The sequence below is a fragment of the Barbatula barbatula genome (genome assembly GCF_947034865.1).
Source record: "Barbatula barbatula genome assembly, chromosome: 8".
In the NCBI taxonomy this organism is placed as follows: Eukaryota; Metazoa; Chordata; class Actinopteri; order Cypriniformes; family Nemacheilidae; genus Barbatula; species Barbatula barbatula.
Genome location: NC_136771.1, coordinates 8,908,498 through 8,934,273, shown reverse-complemented (window position 1 = coordinate 8,934,273; position 25,776 = coordinate 8,908,498). Strand labels below are relative to the sequence as shown.

The 25,776-nt window shown below is 37.5% G+C and overlaps 2 protein-coding genes across 2 annotated transcripts; both read left to right on the top strand.

The window, feature by feature from the left end:
* Positions 1-3,566: 3,566 nt before the first annotated feature.
* scpp5 (secretory calcium-binding phosphoprotein 5) lies at positions 3,567-5,880 on the top strand (the record flags this gene model as incomplete). The annotated part of the gene is made up of 10 exons (XM_079461929.1): positions 3,567-3,620; positions 3,734-3,781; positions 4,083-4,151; positions 4,236-4,289; positions 4,381-4,449; positions 4,677-4,706; positions 4,793-4,831; positions 4,948-4,998; positions 5,121-5,210; positions 5,590-5,880. The coding sequence occupies 10 exons, from the start codon at positions 3,567-3,569 to the stop codon at positions 5,662-5,664; spliced, it is 579 nt and encodes a 192-aa protein (XP_079318055.1). The 3' UTR covers positions 5,665-5,880.
* Positions 5,881-12,296: 6,416 nt separating this feature from the next.
* cnga1a (cyclic nucleotide gated channel subunit alpha 1a) lies at positions 12,297-17,047 on the top strand. The gene is made up of 7 exons (XM_079461936.1): positions 12,297-12,801; positions 12,916-13,086; positions 13,542-13,601; positions 13,689-13,835; positions 14,469-14,573; positions 14,851-14,957; positions 15,065-17,047. The coding sequence occupies exons 2-7, from the start codon at positions 12,929-12,931 to the stop codon at positions 16,540-16,542; spliced, it is 2,055 nt and encodes a 684-aa protein (XP_079318062.1). The 5' UTR covers positions 12,297-12,801; positions 12,916-12,928; the 3' UTR covers positions 16,543-17,047.
* The last annotated feature ends 8,729 nt before the right edge of the window (positions 17,048-25,776 follow it).

Genomic DNA, 25,776 nt, shown 5'->3' with positions numbered 1-25,776 from the left:
ATGTTAATATTATTTCCAGTTTTGCGGTCGTCATCATCTTTGGAGCTTCTCTGGCAGTGATGAGGTACTCCAGTCATTTTAAAAGTTACTAATGCCATTTTATGTCATTTCTAAATCTGAATCTGAACATTTCACACTGGAATTTTAATGCAATATGACTCTTTAAACATCTTGCACTAGAGGAGCTATCCGTACCCCTTTCCTTCTGCTTATCCAAACCTGCTGAGGCCGGCTCCACCTGGTCCTCCGTTCCCGCTGTGGCCACTATTCTTTGCCCTGCTACCGCGTCCTGCCCCAGCCCCGGCACCAGCACCAGCCCCGGCACCCGCCCCGGCACCGGCCTCAGCGCCAGCACCAGCACCCACACCTAGCCCCACTGTCAGAACTACCTCCCGCTGTGTAGATGCTGGATGTTGAATGCTTTTAACAAGATCAGTGGGCATTGATTGTTGGCCATGCATTGGTACCAAATAAGCAAACAGCTTCCCTTGTTGTGCGAACAAACAGCAATGGTTAACATAAATGCTGATAAAATGATATAATACAAAACATTTTGAACATATGATGTTATGTCCGTTTTGTTCATTATAAGAGTCAAGTATTCAACCCTATTGCGGTATTACACACTACGGTACAGGTGACAACATAACATGAGGTGGGTATGTAATTTTGAGATTGTCTTGGGTGGGACAAGAAGTCCTGAGTCACTAGTTATTAACAGTAGCAGATGTCTATCTTCAGATGTGGCTCCAAATGTCTGACTTGCTTCACCTTAGTCTGTAGAGGAAGTGTCATGACTAGGAGTTAGTGAATTTCTTTATTTCATTTTTAATGAAATGTACTAGTGACTCCTGACTCCTAACTTTGGAAAAATATAATCAGTCAAAAGCAAGTATTTTAACCTCAAATAAATCTGGTGACAAGGGCCTGAAATAAATCATACAAATACTATATTGTGTCTGTTATCACAATTACCATCACAATAACTTAAGAGTTTTTATAATCATATTTGATCAAATGTTCCTTTATTAACTTGGCTCACTTAGACATCAACTTAACCACAGAACAAACTCATCTCAATGTCTTTTATTATCTGTGTATGTGTATCTGCATTGTTTTTCATATTTGGTTATTGTGTCAATAGATTATTTTAATGTCTTTGATTGGTTGCTTGTCTAATGAATACATTTGTCCTCACATTAACTTCAAGGTTTAGGCTATTTGGGCTCTTTTAAAAAGTTTAAAAGTCAATTCATATTTTGATATAGTATATGCTAGTCATTTAAGCAATCATCTGTGTTCATTCAACCGAGATTACTTTTCTTTAGAAACATTTCACGGATGCAATTTGTACAACAGTTCTTTCTGGTTCTCAAATCTGATTGGCTGAGAGTCATGAGACATTCCACCAGTAGCACCACGGTTTCCGATTTATCCATAAACTTGTGCCGTCGAATGGTTGTGGGCCTGGGGCCTTGTGCCTCTGGCCTAATCACAGCCATCCTGTTGATTTGTTGTACATTAACTATTAGATCTTAATTTAGGTTTGTATATAACACAAGGTAATAATATTGTGAAAAAACTATTGATCCACATGGATACCTTGGCCATACCTGTAGCCTCTTCGGAGTTTAAACGTTTTGGTCCCGCATTAAGTTAGGTGTTAGGTCAGTGAGTCTTAGTGTTGCGCCAAAGAAACAAGCTCATGTCCGAATTCAGGGTAATTGAAGGATATTTATGTTTTGGTTAAACTATTTCTGGAAATTAAATTTAACTGCTGACTTAAACTTACACTAAGCCCAACAATTTCATGCGGTCTCATACAGCAACTTTTTTCTTGCATCTTTGCCGTCCACACCACAGTCAGAGAAAGGCGCAGTCTGTCTTGTTTATAGTCTGTGAAAAGACAAAACCAGCGTTAAAATGTTTAGCAGGAGGAGATCTTCTTGTCCCAAGCTCATCATTCAAGTAAGTTACAGTATACTGAAAATTGCCTAACGTGCTTAGAGAATACGCCCACAGTAAACTCTCAACACTCGTCTTCTCAGCCCATTTAACGTCTAACAATCCAAAGAGAAACTATTAATTATTATATTCAAGTCTCTAACTAGGCAGTTTCCTAAGAATAGATATACAACATGTCCATTTGAATTCAGTTTCCATTGTTACTTTCTCAACATTTCAAACCATACTTTGCCATTGAAGCATTTTGTATAGTTATAGAATGCATAATATAATGGGAAAACAGAAGATCTCGAGACAGCATTTAGGATTTCTCTGCTGCTACAAATGACCCTTCACCTGGAGTTTGATTGACCGATACTATAGGCCCCCCGGGGTCAGAATTAGCTAATCCTATAGCAATTTCAATGAGGGGAGTCGTAATCTGGCGGGGAGTGAAAGATTTGGCACAATACATAGACTGCCATATGATCCGCGCTGAAGGACTGCATCTCATCTGCACTGCCAGAATTTTAATGGAGATAAAATCAGATCTTCACGGACATAATCATAGTTTCACCCGTTGCCTAAGCGTGTCAGAACCAATAGCGTTCTGCCGTTACAGCAAGCATCACCATAGAGTAGTTTTATAATCTGTAGGCTATAGCTTCGATCTTTCTTTTGTTTGCTTTCACATCCTGGATTTAGACTTCAAATACATATTGCAGACCGTCTAATTGTTTTTGTAATTCTTTCAAGAAATTATTATATCACGGTAAAAAAATTAATTTTTTAGTTTAGCGGCGGGCTTTGCGAAGGGTCAATTACAGTCTTTTACTTTTTACAGGAATTAAAACAGAGTTTCTCAGAGATTTCTTTATTGCTGTAGAAATATAAAACAGTACTGTTTAATCATCCTGTTTTTAGGTTCTTGAAGAAAGAATGAATGTCTTCATTTGTTCGAGTCCTAGCAGAGACAGGAGGCCATTCTGTGTAGAGTTTGCATGAGAGTTAGTGAGTGAATGTGAATAAAATTGTTGTTTTTACATAACTGTGGACATTATTTACGAATAATGGATCAATGGATTACAAGGATCATGATTCATGAATATACTCATAAAAGCTCTAAGAAAATAAAAAACAAAATCAAACCATTCTGTTTAAAAACACCCAAAAGCATCTCCCATTCTTTTTGGTTCAGTTTTCTTGTTAGTTCTACAGTTAAAACCATTAAGTATGTGAAAGTACTGTACTTAAAGATGCTTATATCAGCAGTTCTCTCAACTGTTATCATTATAATAATACTGTACCTGAGACACAGACAGACAGCGTCTGACTACAGGTCATTTTCTCAATAACAATCCTGCGCCACCTGTGAGGTCATGATAAAGTCTTGGCAGAGAGGGATTGGCTATTCGCTAATCCTGAGACCAAATAAAAGCAAGAACTTTCTCTTGAAACCAAACTCCTATCCCACAGCCAGCTTCACCTGCAGCCAAGGTAACTAACATGTTTCATGCACTGTACTATTCTGGTAGCTTCCTACAGTATGTTTTCCTTAAAATTCAAGAGAATCTTTTTGAACCCTTCTGAATTGTCTGTGCAAGGTCTGTGATCCCGTAAGCATGTGGACGTCTCTCCTTTGTCTTCTTCTGGCCGGTGCGGTATCCGCGGTACCAGTAAGTACACACTCTTTACTTTACATCAAACCCTTGTGAAAGAATGTCTCTCAGGTTGTGTCTGGCTTGTCCACATGATGAAACTGATTCTTTTTTTGTGTGTTTGTGTTCAGCTTTCGCCGTTTTTCAATTATCTCCCTCATTATGGCAACCAGGGACAGGTGGGGCCGACCGCACATGAACATTCTGGATGGTTCTATACATACCTTACATGATATTCCCTGAAATGTTTAGCTTTAACCATAATAAACACACCCGGCGGTATGATGAAAATAGCTCTGTAATTTGACATGCATGATGGCATGTTACTCCCTGACATGCGTTTATATAATTTATAGGTTTAACAGTCATAAATAGCACATTCTGGGCTTGCTACGGAGCATGTATAGAAATTACTAATTATAACGTATAACTCGGTTCTTTTTAGGACATCTAGTAAAAAAACTTTTCTGTGATTTGAAGGGAACTAACGGTGTCTTCCCTGGCATGCCATCACATCCTGGTATGAATGCTCCTATCAGCATGGAAATCGTAAGAGATCTTTTTTTACTATTCTTTCATTCCATATATCTAACTAAGCAATATGTAAATTGTGTATTTTTATTGGTCAAATAGATATTTCCTCAGCGGTTCCCAAATAAGGCAGCAGGGGGAGCAGGTGGCACCCAGGTGAGCTTGCCTTCATCATCAAGCATGTCTAGTTGATCTGCAGTCACTTGCTTCTGTGTAAACTCTGGCGTGACTATCTTTCTCTTCTTAGACATTCCCTACTCAAGCTTTCATCAAGTACTCTCTCCCGAAAGCCCCGGGCCGGAAGAGTGTGGAAATTGTGAGTGAATAGAGAGAGAGGCTTATTTCAGCCCCAAGGCTGACTTTACAAGAGATGTTTAAGTATATGCTGTGTAGAATCAATCCAGTACAGCTCCAGTTTTTGCTTTTAAATATTCTCTTTTAATGTGTAAATAGAAAAAATTACAGAGATAAATATTACTGCTTGTGCCCTGAAGGTTAATGCAATTTAATAAATGTGCTTTTACATTTTTCTTCGCATTGAAGTTCTACCCTTATGACTTCTCTCAGCACCAGGTAATATTTTAGAAGGTTTTGATCCTTAGAGTTGTATTTTTTACAGGACTGCTAGTTTAAATTATTTTGAATTGATTCAATTTCAGGATCTACCAAATGTTCCCCAGATTCCTCAGCTTCCCAATGTAAGTATTTCAATTAAAATGGCAATTTGAAACCGTCTTATTGAAATAAACATGCTTATGTTTATTTTTTCATTATGTATATATTTTTATAATGTTGTTTATGTTTAAATGTATAGATCTTTCCCTTCGAGTACATACCACAAACAGCTGCTCAACAGCCACCCATGGTGAGACAGTTTTACTTTGTTGTGGTAAATGGTTTGACTATAAAAAACTAAACGCTGGCACCGTTCCAGAAATTTGATAGAAAATTGTAGGCAAGCTCTTTTCTTTTGCTTTTTTTACACAGGTCCCCCCATTCCAGGATGGCGCTCCGCAACCACATGATCCTCAGCAGCAACCCCAGCAGGAGCAACAGGCTCAGACAGGACAGGTGTGTGTGGGATTTCAAAGCCTCTGAATTCATACATCTCTGAAACACAACCCTCCAATAAAGCTCTGATTTGACAACATAATTATTCCTTCAGTTCCACGTTTAGCCGGGATGTGTTTAACCAAAATGATAACTTGTGGGTTGGTCAGCACATTCAGTACAGATTTTGTATGCCACACACACATGCTCTAAACTCAACATTTGGCTTGAATTCATTACAAAAGTGCTTGTTGTGTTTGCAGGTGCAGCCATGAAGATCGGTGAGATACTAATTTGGTGGATCTGAATTTTATTTATTTGTCATAATTTTGAAGTGCCATAAAGTCTTTGAACATTTTCAGCATCACACATTCATTTGTTAACACATGATTTCTTTTGCCCACAGTCTCGGAGAGAAAAGACATCAAACCACAGGAGTCTGGAGCTGTTTTTGTCTAACGCTAATGTACCATTTCTCTAGAAATAATTTAAAATGAGCTGCTTTTTAACATAAACAATTTATAAGAAATTAACTATATTATGAAGAACTTTTTATAACCATGAGCGTTCTATAACCCCGTAAGATATTTAAAATGTGTCGGATTTTGTGAAAGACCATATCTGAAACATCATAACTGAAATGTTAACTCTAAATATTTCATGTAAGCTTAGAGTCATTAATAAAGTGGATTTAACAAAAACAAAAATTGCACTTTCTGTGTTTTTATGTTCTAGTGGAGTGTGACAGTATACAAATTTTTTTATAAAAAAGTAAAACTAAACAAATGAATATAAGATAAATAGGAGCTAAAATAATTAGCTGCACATAATATATGGATCACAAAACCAGAAGTTTCTTTCCACACAATGCACCGTTTAGCTGTATTTATACTGTAAATATACCTTCATAGATGCTTATCGAATCAACCACAGACTCTCGCCTGTCAAGCTTGAACTTGCTGCTGTAAAATAAGCATCTCACAGCCTGATTATAGAGTTGATGAAATTATTGTTGTCAGATTTAGAAAAGATGTGATTTTGTTTGAAGATCAAACCGCATTTATTATGGTTGTACGAATAGAATGGATAAAAACAGAAAAGTTAATGGCAAACATACAAGTAAAATATAAACATTTGCACACTTCCCTCACCCATATACCTCTTATGCAATTTGGAAGTAAGTCATCATTTTGAGTCATTATGGTAATACAATAGAGTATCATGATATATATATATAGTTATATCACGATCACTTTGAGGACCTGATCACCATATTTGGGTGTTTTGTCTTCACTTTGTGACTTCACACCTGTACTTGTGAATATAAAAAATGAGCTTTTTAGAGGTTGTATTAAATAACTAAGAACAAAATATAACTATGAAATAAATCAAAAGCAGTAAGATAATAAAGTAGAATAAATGTCATAAGAACCAACATAAGAGTATAAAAGCAGATATCAGCGAACAAAGTCTTATAAAGCACCACACTACACCGACAGAAACAACTACTTAATTTGTAGTAAGTTTTTGCAAACAAGTAGAATTACTTAAAGGGGTCATATGGCGCGAACACGTGTTTTTCTGTGTATTTGGTGTGTTATAAGTTGCCCTAGCGTGTATTAGACACGTGAAATTGCAACAATTAGTGTGTCGGAACAAAAGATGCATTCAATCTAAAAGTGAATGATCACCTAGACCTGCCTGAAACGCCCCGTGTAACCACACCCCCACAAATCTACGTCAGTTCGTGGTATGATTCGGCTGCGCCTACCTGTCAGCACAATTGCTTTGGTACCTAATGTTCCAAATATGTTAAGAGGCGTTACATGCTTGCAGTATCGACCAATCACTACGCACTGTTAAACTTGCCATTCATAGCACAATTCAGAGTGATGAGCTTTATTAAAGATCTGCGCGTTTAAACACAGAGGAGATACAAAAATGCACGGTATGTGGAAAATACAGCGTCTTTTTCCTTAAATCATGTATACACATCGCATTACATCTAAAACAAACAATAATATTCATTTTAGTGAAATCTGGAGATGGAAATTATCACAAAGATCCTGTCAGTGTGATCACAACAATGAGACAAAAGATTTACAACAGTTTCAGCAAGTCTACAAATAAGAGTTCTGTACAATGTGTGATTTGAGCTTTGAATTCATTGTTCATTCAACATTGATTTTATTCAGACTGATTCAATTGGAAAGGACCTGTCCACTGTCATATACGGCCCTAAGAATTGCTTAAAAGGGGATAAGTCAAATTTGGGGTCATGAGCCTTGGCCATTTTCTTCCTCGTGAGAAATTGCCCTTTTTCTGGTGATTTTTTTTATAAATAAATATGTGTGCGAGCATGTGTATTTCTGTTTGTGCACAGCTTTTCCTGTCAAATGAATACAAAATATCAGGTCAGGTCGGGAAATGTTGAGAGTTACGATGCCTTTCTCCCACCAGCGTCTCCACGCAGGCGCGCAGCACAGTTGGGTAGAACACATTGTTTGGCACATCAGGCAGAGAGCTGCAGAAGTGAAGCCCTCCCTCCTTTCCAGTAAGGGTTGTCTTGGTGTGGAGGTGAGTGGTGATGAACAGACGGGTTTGTGCCTCGAATTCACAGCTAATTATCCAAAAGACAGATATTTGATAACATCCATCACTTATGAGCTAATGAGTTAGCAAAATTTAGCTAAGGCAGTATATCATTGGCATACATGCTTACTTAATGGAGAAACGACAGCTGAATACAGGAAAATTAATAACGTCATCGGAATCGCAAGTAATATGCAAATCAGGCATTAAGTAATAAAATATGCTAACTTGCAAAGATTTGTCAGGCAATGCAGATGAATAGGATTAACAAAATAACTAAAGCATGTCACCAGTTATTTGTAAATAGAAAGAAAACATGAAAGCCAAATAGATCAACATCTTAAAGTTGAATAGTACATCAAGTGTTCTGCCTTAAACAATAACTTGATAAGTTTGATGTCAGATAAGTTTGATGCCTTTATGATAAATATTCCCAATGAGTTATTACAGAAACAATTGATTTAAGTATGAATTGTTTTGGTCCCCACCACTTTTCAAAACAAAGTTACGCCACTGGCTGAAAAATCTAAACAGCCCTCCCTCAAATGTGAAACAAATTTCTTGTCATCATCGATCAGTGCGTGAGTGGGACTCAAGTGTATAACAACAACAACAAAAATATTATTAAAAATAATAATAGTTAAGCTGCTGTATTCTTGTATTTTGTCAATCCTTTTTTGTAGTTTGTTTTAATTTTTTCGCAGGATTTTGTTTTGTAAAAGAACAAATTTGTACCCATTGCCGTTTTCAGTTGTTGGTGTCCCAAATACTCCAACTCCGTTGGCTTGTGCGAAATAAACAAATTATCAATGTAAATATATCATGTTACTTTGTGCAGTAATTTATTCTAAATTGAAATTTTAGCATAGAAAACATACACATTGTGGCTAAGTTTCTTCCGTTTTTGCATGCTAGGGCGTTCTTTTGATCAAATATGATTTAGATCAAATATGGTTTACTAAAAATTCTGTTTAGTAAACAATTAAAACAAATATTAAAAGTGGCCTTTTTTCCACTTGAGCCCATGCCCCTCAAAATGTCTGTGCACGTCCCTGACAGGCGGAGAGTTTGCCCAGAACAGTTTCAACAGTGGTCATGACAGGAATATATCTACAGTACCTAAAACATAAGAAAACCACAGACAGGCAAATTTGTCTAGACATCATTTAATTTTTCCCTCATTCTTTTTGTACACCACGCAACATTTTACAGAGTATAATTATACATAATAGGTCATTAACAGTTGTAATTCCAAACCTGTTTAAGCAAGTTTCAAATGCAAAAATAGATTTCACTTTTTGCCTGGACCTGATTGGTCCGTTTCTAGAGCTGGTAAATATATATTGCAGACTCTGTCCGTAGTTATGCATTCCGCCTCAAAATCCAAGAAGTTAACAAGTTGACCTTGTGAATTCCAGGGTAAGATCTTCATAATTTCTTTATTTTTCTTATTTTAGGATTACTTTTTGTTTAAAAGTACTTTTATTGTGTAAATCTAACAAAATCTAGTGTTTTTAATAAGATATAAAGTTTTGGCTGGTTTAAGATGTATACTTTAAAAACAAGTCTTACTTACAAGTATCTTGTTTTAAGAATGCATTTATATTTGACTGAAAAACAAGACAAAAATGCTTTATGGAGAAATACATGTGTTTGTGATCCTCCTTAAATATGTTTTGTTAAACGTGTGATGTGCGTCTTTATCTGTGTCAGAGGACAAATATGAAGATCTTTGTGTTCCTGATGTGTGTCTTTGGCTCCTCACTCGCTGCCCCTGTAAGAACTTCTTTTATTTCAGTTCATTCAGCATAAAACAGACTTACCTTGAAGACTTCTTACAAATAAGTATTTGACATCTTTCTCTTGCTTTGCATGTTTTAGGCACTTGACAGTGGCAGCAATGAGGTAAACTCATGTAACATAATAATAATGGATTCTAATGTGTAGCCCAATGTTTTGTACTGTAATCTGATAAGTGTGCCTTCCTGCAGCAGGCAGCTGTTAATAATGCTAACACTGCTTTACATTTGATGGAGCTCTACAGAATGATAGGAAAACTGCAGCAACAGGTCAGCAACTTCAGAACAGCTAGATGAAGGCAAAATATTTATAGTTAAATGTATGAAAACAACTTGTAAGTAATAATGCCTTTTTCCTCACACAGGCTGCACCAGCTGATGTAAATATGTTCATTATATCACATAACATATTATATAACATTTAAGACATTTTATTTTGTATTATTTTACCGGATAAATGTTGGTCCCTGTCATTTCTTTCTTTTTTATACAGGGTCAGTCTCAACTTGTACCTCAAGCACAGCAGGTTAGTAACATGCTCTCAATGGACAGTGATTATTCAACACAATACATAGTTCAAATTGTCATTCATACAATTTTTTCTATTAGTTTTAAAAACAGTAACAGAGTAACTCACAGTTAATGGCTTTTCTATCTTCTATGACCCTTTCACACATTATTGTGTGCCCAATGCAACTCTATGGAGCAACCGTGCAATGCCATGTTTTGGACAACAGTCCCGCAGCATGGGATGGTGATATGAGTTCTTAAAGGGATAGTTCACCTTCAAAATGAAAATTCTGTCATTATTCACATGCCCTCTTGTTATTTTAAACCTGCATGAGTTTCTTCTGCAAAACACAAAAGAACATAATTCAAAAAATGTTGGTAACAGAAAGCTGTTGGTCCCCATTTACTTGCATTGGTGTTGTGTCCTTACAATAGAAGTCGATGGGGACTAACGGTTATTGCCAACATTTTATCATCACACAAGTTTAAATGTCAACAGGGTGAATAAATCATGACATCATTTTCTGGTGGTAAACATGGATATGCTGACCCACTAGCTAGACTAGCACAAACCAATAAAACCTTTCAAGAAATTTCAGCAGGAGCATCAAAACAATCACTTATTACTTGTCTTAACTCGCATAATATTGTATTTTTGGGGTTGCAATACTTATTATAGTTTGCCACTTTATTTTGTGTTGAGGATATCATCAGCTTTAATTAAGATGAGAACATTTCTTTCAGGAGTTCAATCCGGCACTGCTGGCACCCAGAGGAGAAGGATCAGATGAGGAAAACACAGTAAGTTATTCTGTCTTTTTACTTTAAAGATGCAGGTTTTTCTTTAAATGATTAATAGAATTGTTTTAAATATTTTTAACATAATGTACTGCAGATTTTAGCTCCATTACTAATCATCTGGTTCTCCCGACCGAAGGCCTATACATTTTCCCCATAGATCGCAAAAAATAAGATCTGTGATTAACAAATGTTCATGACGTTTACACGTTTTGTCTTTACAGATTAACACAACACAATCACCAGAAGTAAAAAGCTAACATGATGATGCTATAAACAGGCTACACTGGTCGCTTGCTTTATTATTGCTTTCAAACATCAAACATTATTATAATATCAACTTTCTCTTTTTATTTCTGTCAGCAATTTAATGGGTTTAACCCTGCAATTGGTGTCCAGCCCGCACAGCCGGCTGCTCCACTGAACTCTGATGAGGCGGAAGCAGCAGAAGAGGCTGAAGAAGTGGAGGTAGCAGAAGGTGCAGAAGCTGTAGCTGAGCCCACTGAAGCCGCCCCAGTTGTCGAAGCCGGTACCACGAATGACATCCTACCCGTTGCCGTGGACGTTACCGCTGCCACTGCTTCCGCCGCTGACCCAGCTCCCGAAGTCACTGCAGCTCCTGTTGCCGTTGAGCCATCTGCGGTACCCCAGGAACCTTTGGTCGCCGTAGAAACCGACACCACTGTGGTGGGGCCTGATGTTGCCATTGGTGCAGAACAAGTGGTGGTGGCTGTAGCTGCTGATACTGTTCTGCCTGTGCAGTAAGGGATGTGATCACAAGCCCCGCCCCTAAGATCCTAGCCAATCAGTGACACTGGTGATGTTAAGATCACACCTTTGTGATCACGTTATAGGACAGGGACTGGCTTAGATCGAGGGGGTGTCAAACTAGCCTGCTGGAACAAAATACGGCACATTCCCATTGTGTTGTATGTGAAATTGTTGCCTGGCAAATGTTTTTGTAATGACCTCATTGTAAGATTTGAGCCAGTACTGTTTTACATGTTTCATGTTGTACTTTGTAATTTCGCAGTATTCTTTTAATAAAATGTGTGTTGCTGCAGCTACTTGTGTGTGTCAATGCATCGGGGGAAAATGAAATGTGTATGAAAACTAAAAAGTTATTTTCTATACTTACGAAAACAATGACCTGTAAGCGTCTTGTGTGATTCTGGCAATTGTTCTTTGTAACTGCAATAAAAAAAAGTGCAAACCCAAAAGCTAACAAACAAAAACAACACTGAACAAAATAGCATGCTTCTGTATTTTGCATGCTGGCTTTTAATCAAGTTGTGGTCGGCTGTGAAAGCTTTAAGACTGGCTGGTTTGTTTTAATAGGATAAAGCAAATCTGTGTAAAAGTGCTGACTGGGCCGATGTCTGCTAACAGGTCTTTCTCTCTACTCTCTACCTTTACAGTGTAGCAAACACATGCACACAAATGACACCGATGTGATGTTTAGACAGTACAACTACATTAAAATTATACATAATGAAATGTGGCCTGTCAGATATTCCTTCAGTGGCACTCTGGGTAATCCATTTAAACATCAAACTAAATTTGGGAAACCTGAAAGAAAAACATTTAGACTAAATTCTAAGTCTAGTTGCATTAATATGTGCCTCGGACAAAGAGTTGGATGTTTTGTTGGATGGATTGTAAATTATCCTTCAAGAAGATAGGGAGGGAACTTTATCATTGTCACTCTCGTCTCTCATTAATCTCTAAATCCGTCTGTGGGTCATTGAAGTCTAGAACATCATTACAGAGCACAACGGAGCCAATGAACCAACAGCGTACGGCCTCTTTGAAAACAATAGATGTAATTTGACCAGACAGTGAAGGTCTGGGTGCAGTTCTCTGATATTCATCTGGTCAAGTTAAAATGGGAAGAGATTTTGGTTAAAGGAAAACCACCGGTGAGTGTGACCTGAATTTCTCATCATTTGTATTAATTGATCCATTTTGAGCATTTTTCTTACAAAATAGAACACCTGTAAGCTATAAACTGTTGTTTCATCCCACTGTTTCAGCTTAATTTGAAAAATGACTATTGTACCTGCATCAGAAGATATTGCAGTACCACCCCAAATGTCACCAATAATGGAGGTCGACACAGAGGAGGACCAAGAAGACCTTATTCCTTCTCCAAATGCAGGACGCTTGTTTAACATCAACATCAACAACAGCAACAACAATGACAAGTAATCAAAGATCTCTTATGGTGGTTTTGTATATAGTGTACTGTACATGGTTTCAGCGGCAACAATAGAAACAGACGTGGCACATTTGTGGCACAAATTTAACTTCTTGTAGACTGGAAACAATCAATAACTGTTGAGTAGTTTTAATGTTATTTAATACTTAACATACAATTAAATATAAAATTAATTAAATCCAAACACAGACCAGAAGTAACCTTCGTGTCATGCATGTACGTTCCGATGAAACGGTCTACTGTATTTGCATATACAATACTGTACGACAAATCCAACCGTGGATTAACATTAACATAGAACACTTTGACCCAAGGGTAAAACAACTGAGAGTTTCTTTAGTTGTATGCATGTTTATTGTAGATATACATCTGTTTTGTTTGTTATACATATGGATAATCTTTTCGCATTACTGGCATTATTATGTTTTTTTTCATCCATAGAGAAGAGAAAAAGACCAAGAAAAAGAAAAAGGAGAAAAAGGAAAAGAAGGAGAAGAAAGAGTAAATCAAAGTTTTTCCTATGTGCAGCATTGTAATTTTAATGCCAAGTATGTTTTGGTGTAATAACATTTTTGTGCTACTGTAAAGGAAAAAAGAAAAGAAAGAGAAGAATCAGAAAAAGGAGATGAAGCAGAAAGAAGAGAAGGAGAAGGAAAACGAGAAGGAAAAACAGGAAAAACAAAAGGAAAAAGAGAAAGAGAAGGAAAAAGAAAAAGAAAAAGAAAAAAAGGAGGGGTTGGTATCAGAATGCACATTTTGTTTTTGTTGTGTTTCACTTAAATTTTTATTGTTTCCTTAGGAAGTTTATCATGGTGAATACGAACCATACTTTACCATCGAAAGTACTCACAAAAAAGCAAAAAATATTTTCACACATTTATAAAGTTCATTTTTGCATTATTAAGGTACTGGCATAACACTGAGCTCAAAACAACAGTTTAACTTAACAGTTACTAAAATCGAGTCGTCCAAAACTTCAGAAGTGTAAATTTGATAGTTTTTTGTCTTTTATAACTAATACTGTGCTCACGAACCAAGTTCCAGACGTAGTCACCCATCAATGCTTCATCTCACCTTCCCTGTGCTACAGACATTTATAGATTTTTCTGACAGTGGCAATTGGAACAATTGGAACGTACTTGTTCATTTGCCATATACCGATATATCATAATTAATGATATAAGTTAAAAATTTACTTGAGCTAAATATACACTAAAACATTTATGCTACATGAAGACAAATATTAGCACGATAATTAGCACCACCGAATTGTTCACTGTGATTTCTATCTGTGATTAATTATCTATCAATTTTAAAGGGTCAAAGTAATAACTGTTGATTATTGTTTATTTCATGATTTTTCTCAAGGCCTAAAGAGGTGTTTGTCATTAACCCAGCGGGACTTCTGTACTACCAATGGCTGTTTATAATCACCATTCCTGTCATGTACAATTGGACAGTTATCATTGCAAGGTACAGAAAGACTTCAAATTTCATGTCTCAGATTATCATGGGCATGACCAGAGAATAGAATACAAATGGAGTGTAAGAAATAATGTACAGCCAGTCAATTGTATTTGCAGAATACAGTACCTGTTATACTTCTGTTGAATTTCTATTCAACATTAACAAGATTGGTTCATTTAAGGAACTGTTCTAGTCTTCTTTACTCTTTTGTTGCAATGTCTGTAAAATTGAAAATATGTATTAGATTTATTCATATACTTGTTTTTTGCTGCTCTGCGTGTAGAGCCTGTTTTGAAGAACTGCAGCATGAATATCTATGGATTTGGTTTATCTTGGACTACACCTCCGACCTGCTTTACTTGGCTGACATGGCCTTCAGAGCACGAACAGGTGAACTTTAACCTTAATCGTGGTTTAGAGTATCTTTTTAATGAAGGATTAGAGGTAAACTGCTGATTTGTTTGTGACGGTACGACTTCATGTCTTTCTTTAACTAGGTTACCTGGAACAGGGCTTGCTTGTCAAAGACGAAAAGCTTCTGCTTAAGCGGTACACAGATAGCCCCCAGTTCCGTATCGATGTGGTCTCTATGATACCTACAGACATCTTGTACTTTTTTTTGGGCTTAGACTACCCAGAGATCCGCATTAACAAGCTACTTCGCCTGAACCGCATGTTTGAGTTCTTTAACATCTCAGAAACCATGACCAACTACCCCAACATTTTCAGAATCTGCACGTTGGTCATGTACATCATCATTATCATACACTGGAACGCATGCCTTTACTTTTCTTTCTCCAAGTCCATTGGGTTTGGATCAGATCCATGGGTGTATCCCGCACTCACCGAGCCTGAATTTGGAGAGCTGATGCGAAAATATTCCTTTAGCCTCTATTGGTCCACCCTTACCCTCACCACCATCGGAGAGACGCCATCTCCCGAGCTGGATTCTGAATTCCTCTTTCATGTAGTTGACTTCCTTGTGGGCGTCTTGATCTTTGCCACCATCGTGGGTAATATTGCCACCATGATCTCTAACATGAATGCGGCCCAGGCTCAGTTCCAGTCACGGATTGATAACATTAAACAATACATGCATGCGCGGCATGTCAGTAAAGACCTTGAGGATCGCGTCATCAAGTGGTTTGACTACCTGTGGACTAACAAGAAAGCACAAGATGAAAGAGAAGTGTTGAGGTATCTGCCAGATAAGCTACGGGCAGAGATCGGCATGAAGGTGCACTTAGATACCCTCATGAAGGTTCGGATATTTGCGGATTGTGAGGCGGGGTTACTCATCGAGTTGGTGCTAAAGCTCCAGCCTCAAGTCTTCAGCCCAGGTGACTACATCTGTCGCAAGGGTGATATTGGACGGGAGATGTACATCATAAAGGACGGTAAGCTTGCTGTAGTGGCCGATGATGGTGTAACCCAGTTTTGTGTTCTTGGAGACGGTAGCTACTTTGGTGAAATTAGCATCCTTAGCATAAAGGGCAGCAAAGCCGGAAATCGGAGAACGGCCAACATTCGAAGCATAGGATACTCGGATCTCTTCTGTCTGTCCAAGGATGATCTGATGGAGGCTCTAACAGAATATCCTGAAGCTAAGAGTATGTTAGAGGATAAGGGGAGGCAGATTCTTCTAAAGGATGGTTTGCTGGAGCTGGACCCCACAAAATTGAAGCCGGATGAGAAGGATTTAGAGTACCGTGTAAACCGAATGTACAACACGCTGAACATCATGAGGACCAAGGTGACAAAGCTGATGGCAGATCACGAGGAGACACATAAAATCATCAAGAAACGCATAGCAGAGATAGAACGCTATGCTGGGGAAGAGGTGGAGGATGAAGACGAAGAGGAGGAGAGGACGGAGGAAACAGATAAGGGTGGGGAGGGGGAAATGATGGAGGATGGGACACAGGAGGAAAAGACAGAGGAAACGACCAAAGAAAAGGAAGCGGACGAGCCATAGAACGTCATGAGACCATAGAGAAGGGAAGTCTTGAAAAAGTCATGGATAAGGATATATTAACAAACGAAATAAATTAATTATTGTTGATTTTTACAACAATAAAAGAATACAATAATAAAATAATTCCCAGACTTTCTTTCAGCCCATGTATCATATAATACTCTTGTTATGGTCTTATATGTTCCAAATGAAATTAAAAGTCTGTCTTCATTTACTCATCCTCCTGTATGACATTCTTTCTTCTGCAGAACACAAAAGAAGAAATTTTGAAGAATGTTGGTAACCGAACAATTGCAGTACCCATTGACTTCTGTTGTAAAGACACAATATCAATGAACTATGAACATTCTTCAAAACATCTTCTGTTCATCTTTTGTGTTCTGCAGAAGAAATAATGTTTAAAATGATATGAGGGCGAGTAAATGATGACGGAATTTTGCTTGATGGACACAAGAGTGCAGCAGAGAGCCAAAAACTGATTAAAATCGGACAAATTCTCAACCACAGATGCATCATGTCATGTTTTGTATCCAGATCCTTAGATCACTAGTCATAAAAGTTTCTTTCTGATCTTTACTAAGGATAAATTTGAAAAACCGTTTTGTTCATTATTTCCCCCATGTACATATTTCCTTTAATGTAAGTTAAACCGAATCCAATGTTTTTATTAAGAGATGAGCGGATGGGGTAAACAAATTGATATAAAAATAAAAAGGAGTATTTTAAACATGCTTCATGGCAGTAACTAAGTCAATGTTTTGTTGCAACGTTCAGTGTTTACACTTTCTCTGGCTGTTACTTATAATTATATATAAAAATATTATCTATGCATTTGAACTGGGATTTTAACACACTCTGAAATGCATCCCATCAATTAAAAAATGTAAGGGAGTTAAATGGATTCTTCAAATATGAACAAGGAATTTTAATGGTATTGAAATCTGCATGTTTCAGTGAAATGGAACAGGTAGTTCTCTAAAGAAACAAAGATTCATAGAGACAGGTTTTTGACATTTGAGATAAGTCAGCGGTCAAATAGTGGATCACCTACTCAGCTTCTCTAATAGCTAAAAAACAGCTTCATCCACTGCCTGTGATTTTTCTCCATGTCTTAACAGTTTCCATCCACAAGATGTTCCTGTGACATCATATTTTTTTCTACATTATTGATCCTGTAATTGGAATTTTATGCAGCGGAAAGTTTCTACTTTCCAGATGGAGCTATTTCAAATGATTTAAAACACCTCTTACACTTGTGTTTTGTTTCCCATTCTTCAATTCAGTCAGGGATGATTAGGGGTGCTGTGGTCGGGTTTGATGGGTTATCTCACGTAGTGAGTGGCCAAATTGTATGTCTTGATATAATCTCCGCTTTCATTTTGTGAAGTCCCACCTGTTCTCTTCATTGCCTTTTACCGCCACTTATTGTATTTGCTCAGAGAGCCGATGAGAAAAAGAAAGTAACGGGGAAAAAGAAGGAAATGAAAAAACAGGGAAGGTATGTCTCCTGTGGGAAAGGGAGATAAAGAAGCTATTGCCTGTGATGTCAGCCATGAAAATGGTCTTCAACCGTTGTGTCTCCTGAGCGACTGGAGTTGTGCGTTTAATTAATTATACAAATCAGAGAGAACCATGTATGATTCTCTGTCAAGCACTGACAAGAGCTTCCTATTGAATTTACTTTACACAAATGTTACAGAAATTTATTCATACAATTTTGTTATTGGAACATAAAATGCATGAAGATGAAGTGGGAGGGAGGAATAAAATAAGAAATACAAAAGAGAATGACATATTCTGCTCAGATATAAAACCAATCAGGTGAAAACAGAAACACTGGTGGAATCAGTACAGATAAGAAATTAAAATTGACTGTTTTAACAGTTATTTAAACTTATCTTATTGAGAATCCTCCACCAAACACCAGACATTAACCAGTGGAGCAATTTTATCTACCCAGTTGGCCACTTATCACAGGAAAAAGCACTCCATCCGTGAGGTCACAGTCAACCTCTTTGAACAAGCTGATTGAAACAGCCAATTGAAGTTGCTGTGTGAAATGTCTCACACAAAGAAAATGAAGCAATAAGTGTCTGTCAGAAGAGGGAACACTGTGTCTCATGGTTGTTGTGAAACGCTACGATTTAAGCAGTTAATACTTGGCCAGTTCACACAAGAAATGTCATTCTCAAAACGTAGGGTACGGTGCACGAAACCGGTAATGATGAGACTGTTCGGGTTCCAAATTCACATTTAAATCCACTGATTTTACAAAACGTGAGAATCAGTAAAATTATGCAGATTTTTTCGCCTCCCACACTTTCTCATTATATCTAAAGTCCCCTTAGGGAAGACGTTGCAATCGGCGGCCATGTTTATAGGCCGTGCCCATTTTGAGCGTTGCATTTACAGAAATAAATAACTAGATGACGTATTAGCAGCTGTTTCTTTTTTTTATTTGAGTAGCAGCTGTTTCTATGGGCCACTTTACGTAGGTCGTCCAGCATGTTGGAATGGTGCGATCCAGTCTGTGTTTTTCCTGTGGAATTAGGTTACTGTTTAAGTGTTGATGCGAGTTGTTTTCCGCAGGTTCTGAGTGGAAGGATTTGTTATTTAGCTGTCAACCGTCAAATTATTTTATTTATGGAAAATCTGTTATTTTGACTAGGGAAATTAGGCCGGTAATTAATGATTTTGTTTCATGGATCTGGCAACCCAGCTCAAGCCGTTCTGATAAAACTCAAGACCTAACACTTACCGTTACCGCAACTATAGTTATACGCGTGTGTGATAAATATGGAAACTGTGTACTGTTGTGTAAACTCAAACAATATATTCGCTAAACTAACATATGACATCATCTAAAGGTTATCCAATTTATCGTGAATTTAAATCCCAATGGAGTTCACAGCCATGTCTGCACAGTGTCGTGGCATTCTAGCCAAGTTATATACATATGTCAATGTTTGCATTCCCTCCCCATGCATTGCAATGTCAGTGGTGTGTACTGTTATATGTATTATCTTTGTTATATGTGTGGCTGCGCATTGATATCAAAGCATACATTTTCTATGTGTAGAAAGATAGATTTTTTATTAATTATAATTTAAATCTGTTTTATCTACATTTACACGTTAAAAACTTTGAATAGTTTATTTTTTGTTTTTGATTACCATTCTGTTTCTCTGGATGGAAAAAATATCCCATTGAAAAGATGTGAGACAAAAAGGTGACAGAGGTTAAGTAAGTTTAAATTGGTTGTTACCAAAGAAAAAGGTTGTTGCACACTGTTTCTCCTAAACAATATACCTGCCCTGGAAAATGACATATTGGAAAAGTAACATCTTAGGTCATTTCCCCCACTAGAATGAATGCAATACGGCTCATTTAATGGCCAGGAACTGTATGCAGTGTTGCCAGATCTCACTATAACATAAGTGAGGAAAAATGTATTTGCTTTGAGAGAAGGGGATTCAGCAAAAAACAATTCAAGATTTTATTTGTCACACACAGTTCTGTCATGACAACTCTCTGATAGTGTACAAGATCTTGGCGTAATAGATCTGCTACGCTGCTGCGGCGGAGCAAGTACAGAGACTTGCTTCTGCCAATACATCCACAGCATGCTGCTGTGTGCATATAAGGAATGCTGCGGCTGCACATATAACAGGAGTTAACCCCCATAGCTTACGTGATCACCTTGTAGCAGATCTATACAGGTGGAGCTGGGGAAGGAGGAGGGTTTCTGAAACGATTTTTGTGCTGGTCTCCACACTCTTTGCAAATGTTCCAAATGGCTGTTAAATTATTCTTCGATTGAATGTGCCTGGAGTTGATAAGTGGATACTTAACTTGTACTGAAGCAACGGATCACTCCAGAACTTCCACAAAATATTTTCCAATGCAATGCTAGATTCAAATGATCACTTAGGTTTAGAGATAGAAGACCTGTGCCTTTTGTTTTTTTGTTTCAGATCATGTTACTTTCTTTCATATTCAAAAGTCTCATATTGCTCAGCTAAATGAAAATTGAAAGTCTATTTAGCTGACTTTATCATAACTATAAGTTCTTTAACACTGATTTCCTTTAATAAAAAACACACTGTCCTCGCCGATCTCATCTTAATTTTCATAATTGCCTGCAATTGTGAATCTCCCTTGATGCCCATTTTCAGGCATGTGTCGGTTCCCCAAGCATGATAAGAATACTCTGGGTGTAATTTTAATTAGTCTTTTCAACGCCAGACTCGTTCTTGTTGTCATACTCCAAGCATTGCTAAATTAAGCATCTTATCGGGACTTGGTGACATTTGCGTCAGTCTTTTGTCTGTTCCCAGAGTCTGTGATATAACGTTCACTGGTTAGAATGCCAAGACCTTGCCAGACCAATGAGCAAATGGGACCTGGGGGAAAATGTGCAAATTTTTCCTCTCGTACTTCATGAATGCCAATATTTGATTTCAGAGTTTTTAGTTAAGTAACAATGTTATTTGTAGATTTTTATTATAGAAGTGAATGGTGTCAAACACAATCAAACGGATAAGTATGGTCAATAGAAATCAATAGCTGAATTATTATTTACATAAAAATACAAGCAAAACTGTTTAAAACTTAACTGAAGACTATGCAATTACATTTCTATATTTCACTAAATTCAGACTTAGCGTTAAGGGATATACCCTTCTGGCTGAATGACAGCTTGTGCAGGCATTGCTTGTTCAGAACCCGATGATCCATGCGGTATCCCAGCATGATTTAAGAATGTTCCAAAGAGCATTTTGTGTGCCTCAGCTGAAGTAAGGAAATCTGACCTTTTGTACAAAAGAAGTTGATATGGTCAATGTAATACATTTGTTTGCATTTGATCACTGACCTAAACAATGAAGAATATTTCCCGTTCATTTATATCATATTCCCAAAACCTTCTTATTTTTGGTTTTAAGTTTTGAAAAAATAAAAAAAATGAATCTACCACGTGATTTTGACAGCGGGAGTAAAAACGCACCCTGATGCTACACATTTGAAAGCTTCCATTTTTAAAGATGTGTTTGTGACAGCCATGAAATCTCAGCGATGCCAATGTCACTTACATTTAGCTGAGTGTTTGTGAGAGGAAGAGTTTTGTCAATGTATACTGTCCATGTGGCCTTTGTGACTGCGGAAGAGAAGGAGAACGTGGGAAGCATGGTTACACTGTACCATTTAAAGATCTATAGGGTTGGTACTTTGTGAATAAGAACAAGTATCTACGTTTTCACTTTCTTTTGTAATTTCTAAAGCTTTCATCAACGTGTTCAAACTGGAGACAGACTTAGAAAGCTTTCTAACAGCCTGCAAATGAAAAGTCTGTGTACAGCTGTCTTGTTTTGCCTGTTTTATTACAGGCTTTAATTTTGCCAGCCACAAAATGTATTAGCCACTTGGTTTCAGATAAATTAATTTTGCCCTGACTGATGCTTATATCTTTTGTGATACAAAGCACTACTGAAACCTTAAACAAGATAAACATTGCCTAAGACATTACTTTAGAAAGTGCTTGACAAATCTTGTGGCTTGACTTGCAAAATTTGATAAGAGGCATTCTGTCCTATAAATTGACTCACAATTCAATTCAGATTTATTTCAATTTTGCATTGTTTCTAAAGTGGCATACAAATAGATCAGAAACAGAGGTATTATGAAAAATGTGTAAATACATGGTATTATTGCAATTGTTTCTTAATACGATGTATATTGATGAAACTTTTCAAGTTGAAAGTTTGTAACTGAACTGTTCTATTTGTATTGCTGTTGTATTGTTCTATTTTGTTCTATTTTGTCAATTGACGAAAGATGACTGAATTTATGACATACATACATTAAAATTGAAACCTTTTCAAGAGATGGATGTGCATCAGAAGTAATTGTGATTTTATCAGAAGGTTAGTACTTACAGTACTTCATGAAAAGAAAACGAATCAAAAATGGTGCATGGTATATAGTTTGTGACCAAGGTTCTATTAGTCTACTAAAATTAAAACCTTAAAAACGTCTCTGTTTATTGAAAATGAAATAAAATATTGACCTAAAACGTTTTGGAAAAACTCAACTATAATCTGATATGTTGCCTCAAAAATAAGCTGAAATAAGGTAAAATAATTATAAACAAAAACAAAAATTAAATTCAACTCAGATTAAGCCAAACTGTGAAACAAAGCAAAGATTTTTCTGTGGCCTCAAACATTACTTTAAATAGATGTTTCTTAAAAACAGTGCTTCAATAAGGGAATTTGGCTAGATCAGTTATGTTCAGCAGCATATGTGTTTCTATCTCTGTCTTTCAGATCAGTTCCCGACCATTTCAGACTACCGAATGAGCCGCTTTAGTTTCTACAGAGGTAAGAAAAGTTAAAACTATTGAAGAAACACTTAAAATCATCAAATATGTTGAAATTGTAGCTTTGTTTCACAGTTTGGGAATCGATTTTGAACAGCAATGTAAGGCTATGAGGCATTGCGACACAGCGCACATGGCCAAAGTGTAACTTAACTTACGCACAAAAAACTTTCACTGACAAAAAGATTTGGTTTCTTTATTCCAAGCTTGCAAATATTAACCTGATACATTATTACCTGTCAGGGTTCAGGTTTGACTTACCATTCACTTCTGCGCACGCTCAGCTGTTTCCACTCACGCTCTCTTCATTTGGCGCACCTGGTCTTGATTTTCTCATTACCTCCCTTGCTTTATATTCTCCTTCAACTGTCTCCTCCGTTGCCAGTGTGTTGTTTCCTTTATTGAACAGCAATCTGTCGTGTCGTGTCGTGTCGTGTCGTGTCGTGTCGTGTCGTGTCGTGTCGTGTCGTGTCGTGTCGTGTCGTGTCGTGTCGTGTCGTGTCGTGTCGTGTCGTGTCGTGTCGTGTCGTGTCGTGTCGTGTCGTGTCGTGTCGTGTCGTGTCGTGTCGTGTCGTGTCGTGTCTCTAATCTTGTTTTCCCCCAGCTCGTTCTGGTGGTTGTTTTTCAGGAGTTGCCGTTTCGAAGTTGTGTTCCCGGTTCACCGATTCTGCTTCCCGACTTAGAGTTTGCCATCTGTTCCCAGTATCGATTCGCACCTGGCCTGACCACGCCTGCTTGACTACGCTCTCTCTTCTCCCTTTACGGACATTGTTAACGCCTCGACCAACCCACGCCTGCCAGACTACGATTCCTGCCTCCTCCCGCATTTCTCCGACTGTACCTGTTTGTTTGCCTTATTTTTTGCCTTCAATAAACTGAACTTTAACACATCTGCTCTTGGGTCTTCCATCAGTTCGTGACAATTACCAATCAGAAATGCCTCAGACATAAGACTAAAAAAATCTTTCCTAAAATTTGACTGATACTATTAGTTTTCAATAAATACATGAACAAATAAATAAGTTTAATAGTCCACAATGCTGGTGTATATACAAACTCAGTCAGGAGGCTCTGAAGCCTTGCTTTGATCACTTTCTGTTTCATGCTTTGTTGTTAGCTCTTGTGAAATGAAAGCATTATTACACTTGTTTTCTGGAACTCAGGCTAAAGTATGCACTGCGTTAGACTCCAGGTACATACTGAACAGATTTGTCTGTTGGTGTGCCTTTGGCAAGCTTCTGAAATTCATTGAAAAGCCTCCATTACTGTAACCATCAATTTTAAGTATTTACGATTGTGACTGACAATACCAAAAAACTAAAGTGGTTGCATGCTTGAAATGCAAACGGAAGAAAAATCTTTGAAAACAAGGGCAGATAGAAAGGCTAGGGCACCTCTGTGGAATGCCTCACAGTTGCAGGATTATGGATGGAATAACTGCATAACAGACTCAATAATGTCCTTCAGATAGCTTTAAATATTAACCAGTCGGAGATGTACTTTTCACCCAGCACACATACGTCTGGACAACAGCACCTTCCAATGTGGTCAATGACCCTTGACTTCAGAGATAACAAGGTGTTTTCTTTTTTTAAGATGGGGTTTAGAAAATGTGCAACAATTACATTCACTCATCCTATTCGCATTTTCAGGAAAATGTGAAATGTAGCTTTTTCAGGCTGCAAACTACATCATGAATTATTTTGCCTTCAGGATGCAAGTTTATCACATGTGACAAGTGCATTTTGGCCTCTGATGTGTTATTTGGTGATTAATGCACAGTATTTATAACCCGCTTTTATTCTCTGTACTCACAAGGGGAAACTTATGGGAATGTTTGTGTACATTGGTGATTGTCTCTTGGTATTGTGACCCTGGGGCTGAATCAGAAAGGGTGACAGGTGAAGCCTAGGAGGGACCTGTGTATTTCCGCCTGACATTTATGAATGTGGTAATTGAAAGAAAGAGCAGTCTAAGTGTGTTTTAACACACGTCTGTTTTACTAGCATTCCCACCATCATTAAAACTGTGGAGGTATTGTGTGGTAGTCCCTGATGTCGGGGTCACCCTACATGTAGCCCATGAATAGAAACCTCCATACATTTTTTAAGAGTTGACCGATATGTTCATGGCCCAAGTGCACTCTGGGAGGTATGGCGCCTTTTGCATTTTAACATTGAAACAATGGTGTAGTTACAAAATGTAACAACTTGGTGTTGACCAAATGCATTCAGTTGTATTGATCACGAAGAGTTATTGTTTTGCTTACAGAGAGAGCACAAAACATCTGTAATAATTAGTCTTATACAAACATATTTGACACAAATAAAATTTTAGAGCTTTAAATGAACTCTACTACATTAGATTATATATAAATCATCAAGAGCTCTTTAAAAAACAGAGGCTTCTTTGGCACCGTGCCACAGGTTATCTTTAAGAAATAGCATTTTTCTCCAGCCCCCTGCTATCCCCCCAGCCACTTTCTGTTTCTCCCTCCATCAGCCCTTTTGGGCAATTGAATAATTTACCTCACTGTGTAGGTACGAGCAGGCAATGAAACACTCTTCTGTAATTGCTCCATTATTTTCTTCTGTGCTCTGATTACCATTCTGTAGGCAACTAATCCCTCACCCTGCCTTTCTCCATGTTCTGGGAAGTAGACTTGGGTGATCTAGTCTATATATACAGTGTCCTTTATAGTGTTGATGTTGAATTAGAAAGCAATATGAACATGGCTTTGGCAGACACGGCAAAGCATCACCACTTCAGGAGAATATCCTTGTCCCGAACAAAGAGGGAGGCTATCACAGAGATATTTACTTATTTATTTTACTGATCCTCTCGCATGCACGACATGG

What these genes read in the sequence shown, in the direction of transcription:
- cnga1a (XM_079461936.1), top strand. Translation starts at nt 12,929, where the DNA reads ATGACTATTGTACCTGCATCAGAAGATATTGCAGTACCACCCCAAATG. An exon ending in TGGACAGTTATCATTGCAAG is followed by an intron (nt 14,574 to 14,850) that starts GTACAGAAAGAC and finishes CTCTGCGTGTAG; the next exon opens with AGCCTGTTTTGAAGAACTGC. An exon ending in GGCCTTCAGAGCACGAACAG is followed by an intron (nt 14,958 to 15,064) that starts GTGAACTTTAAC and finishes TTCTTTAACTAG; the next exon opens with GTTACCTGGAACAGGGCTTG.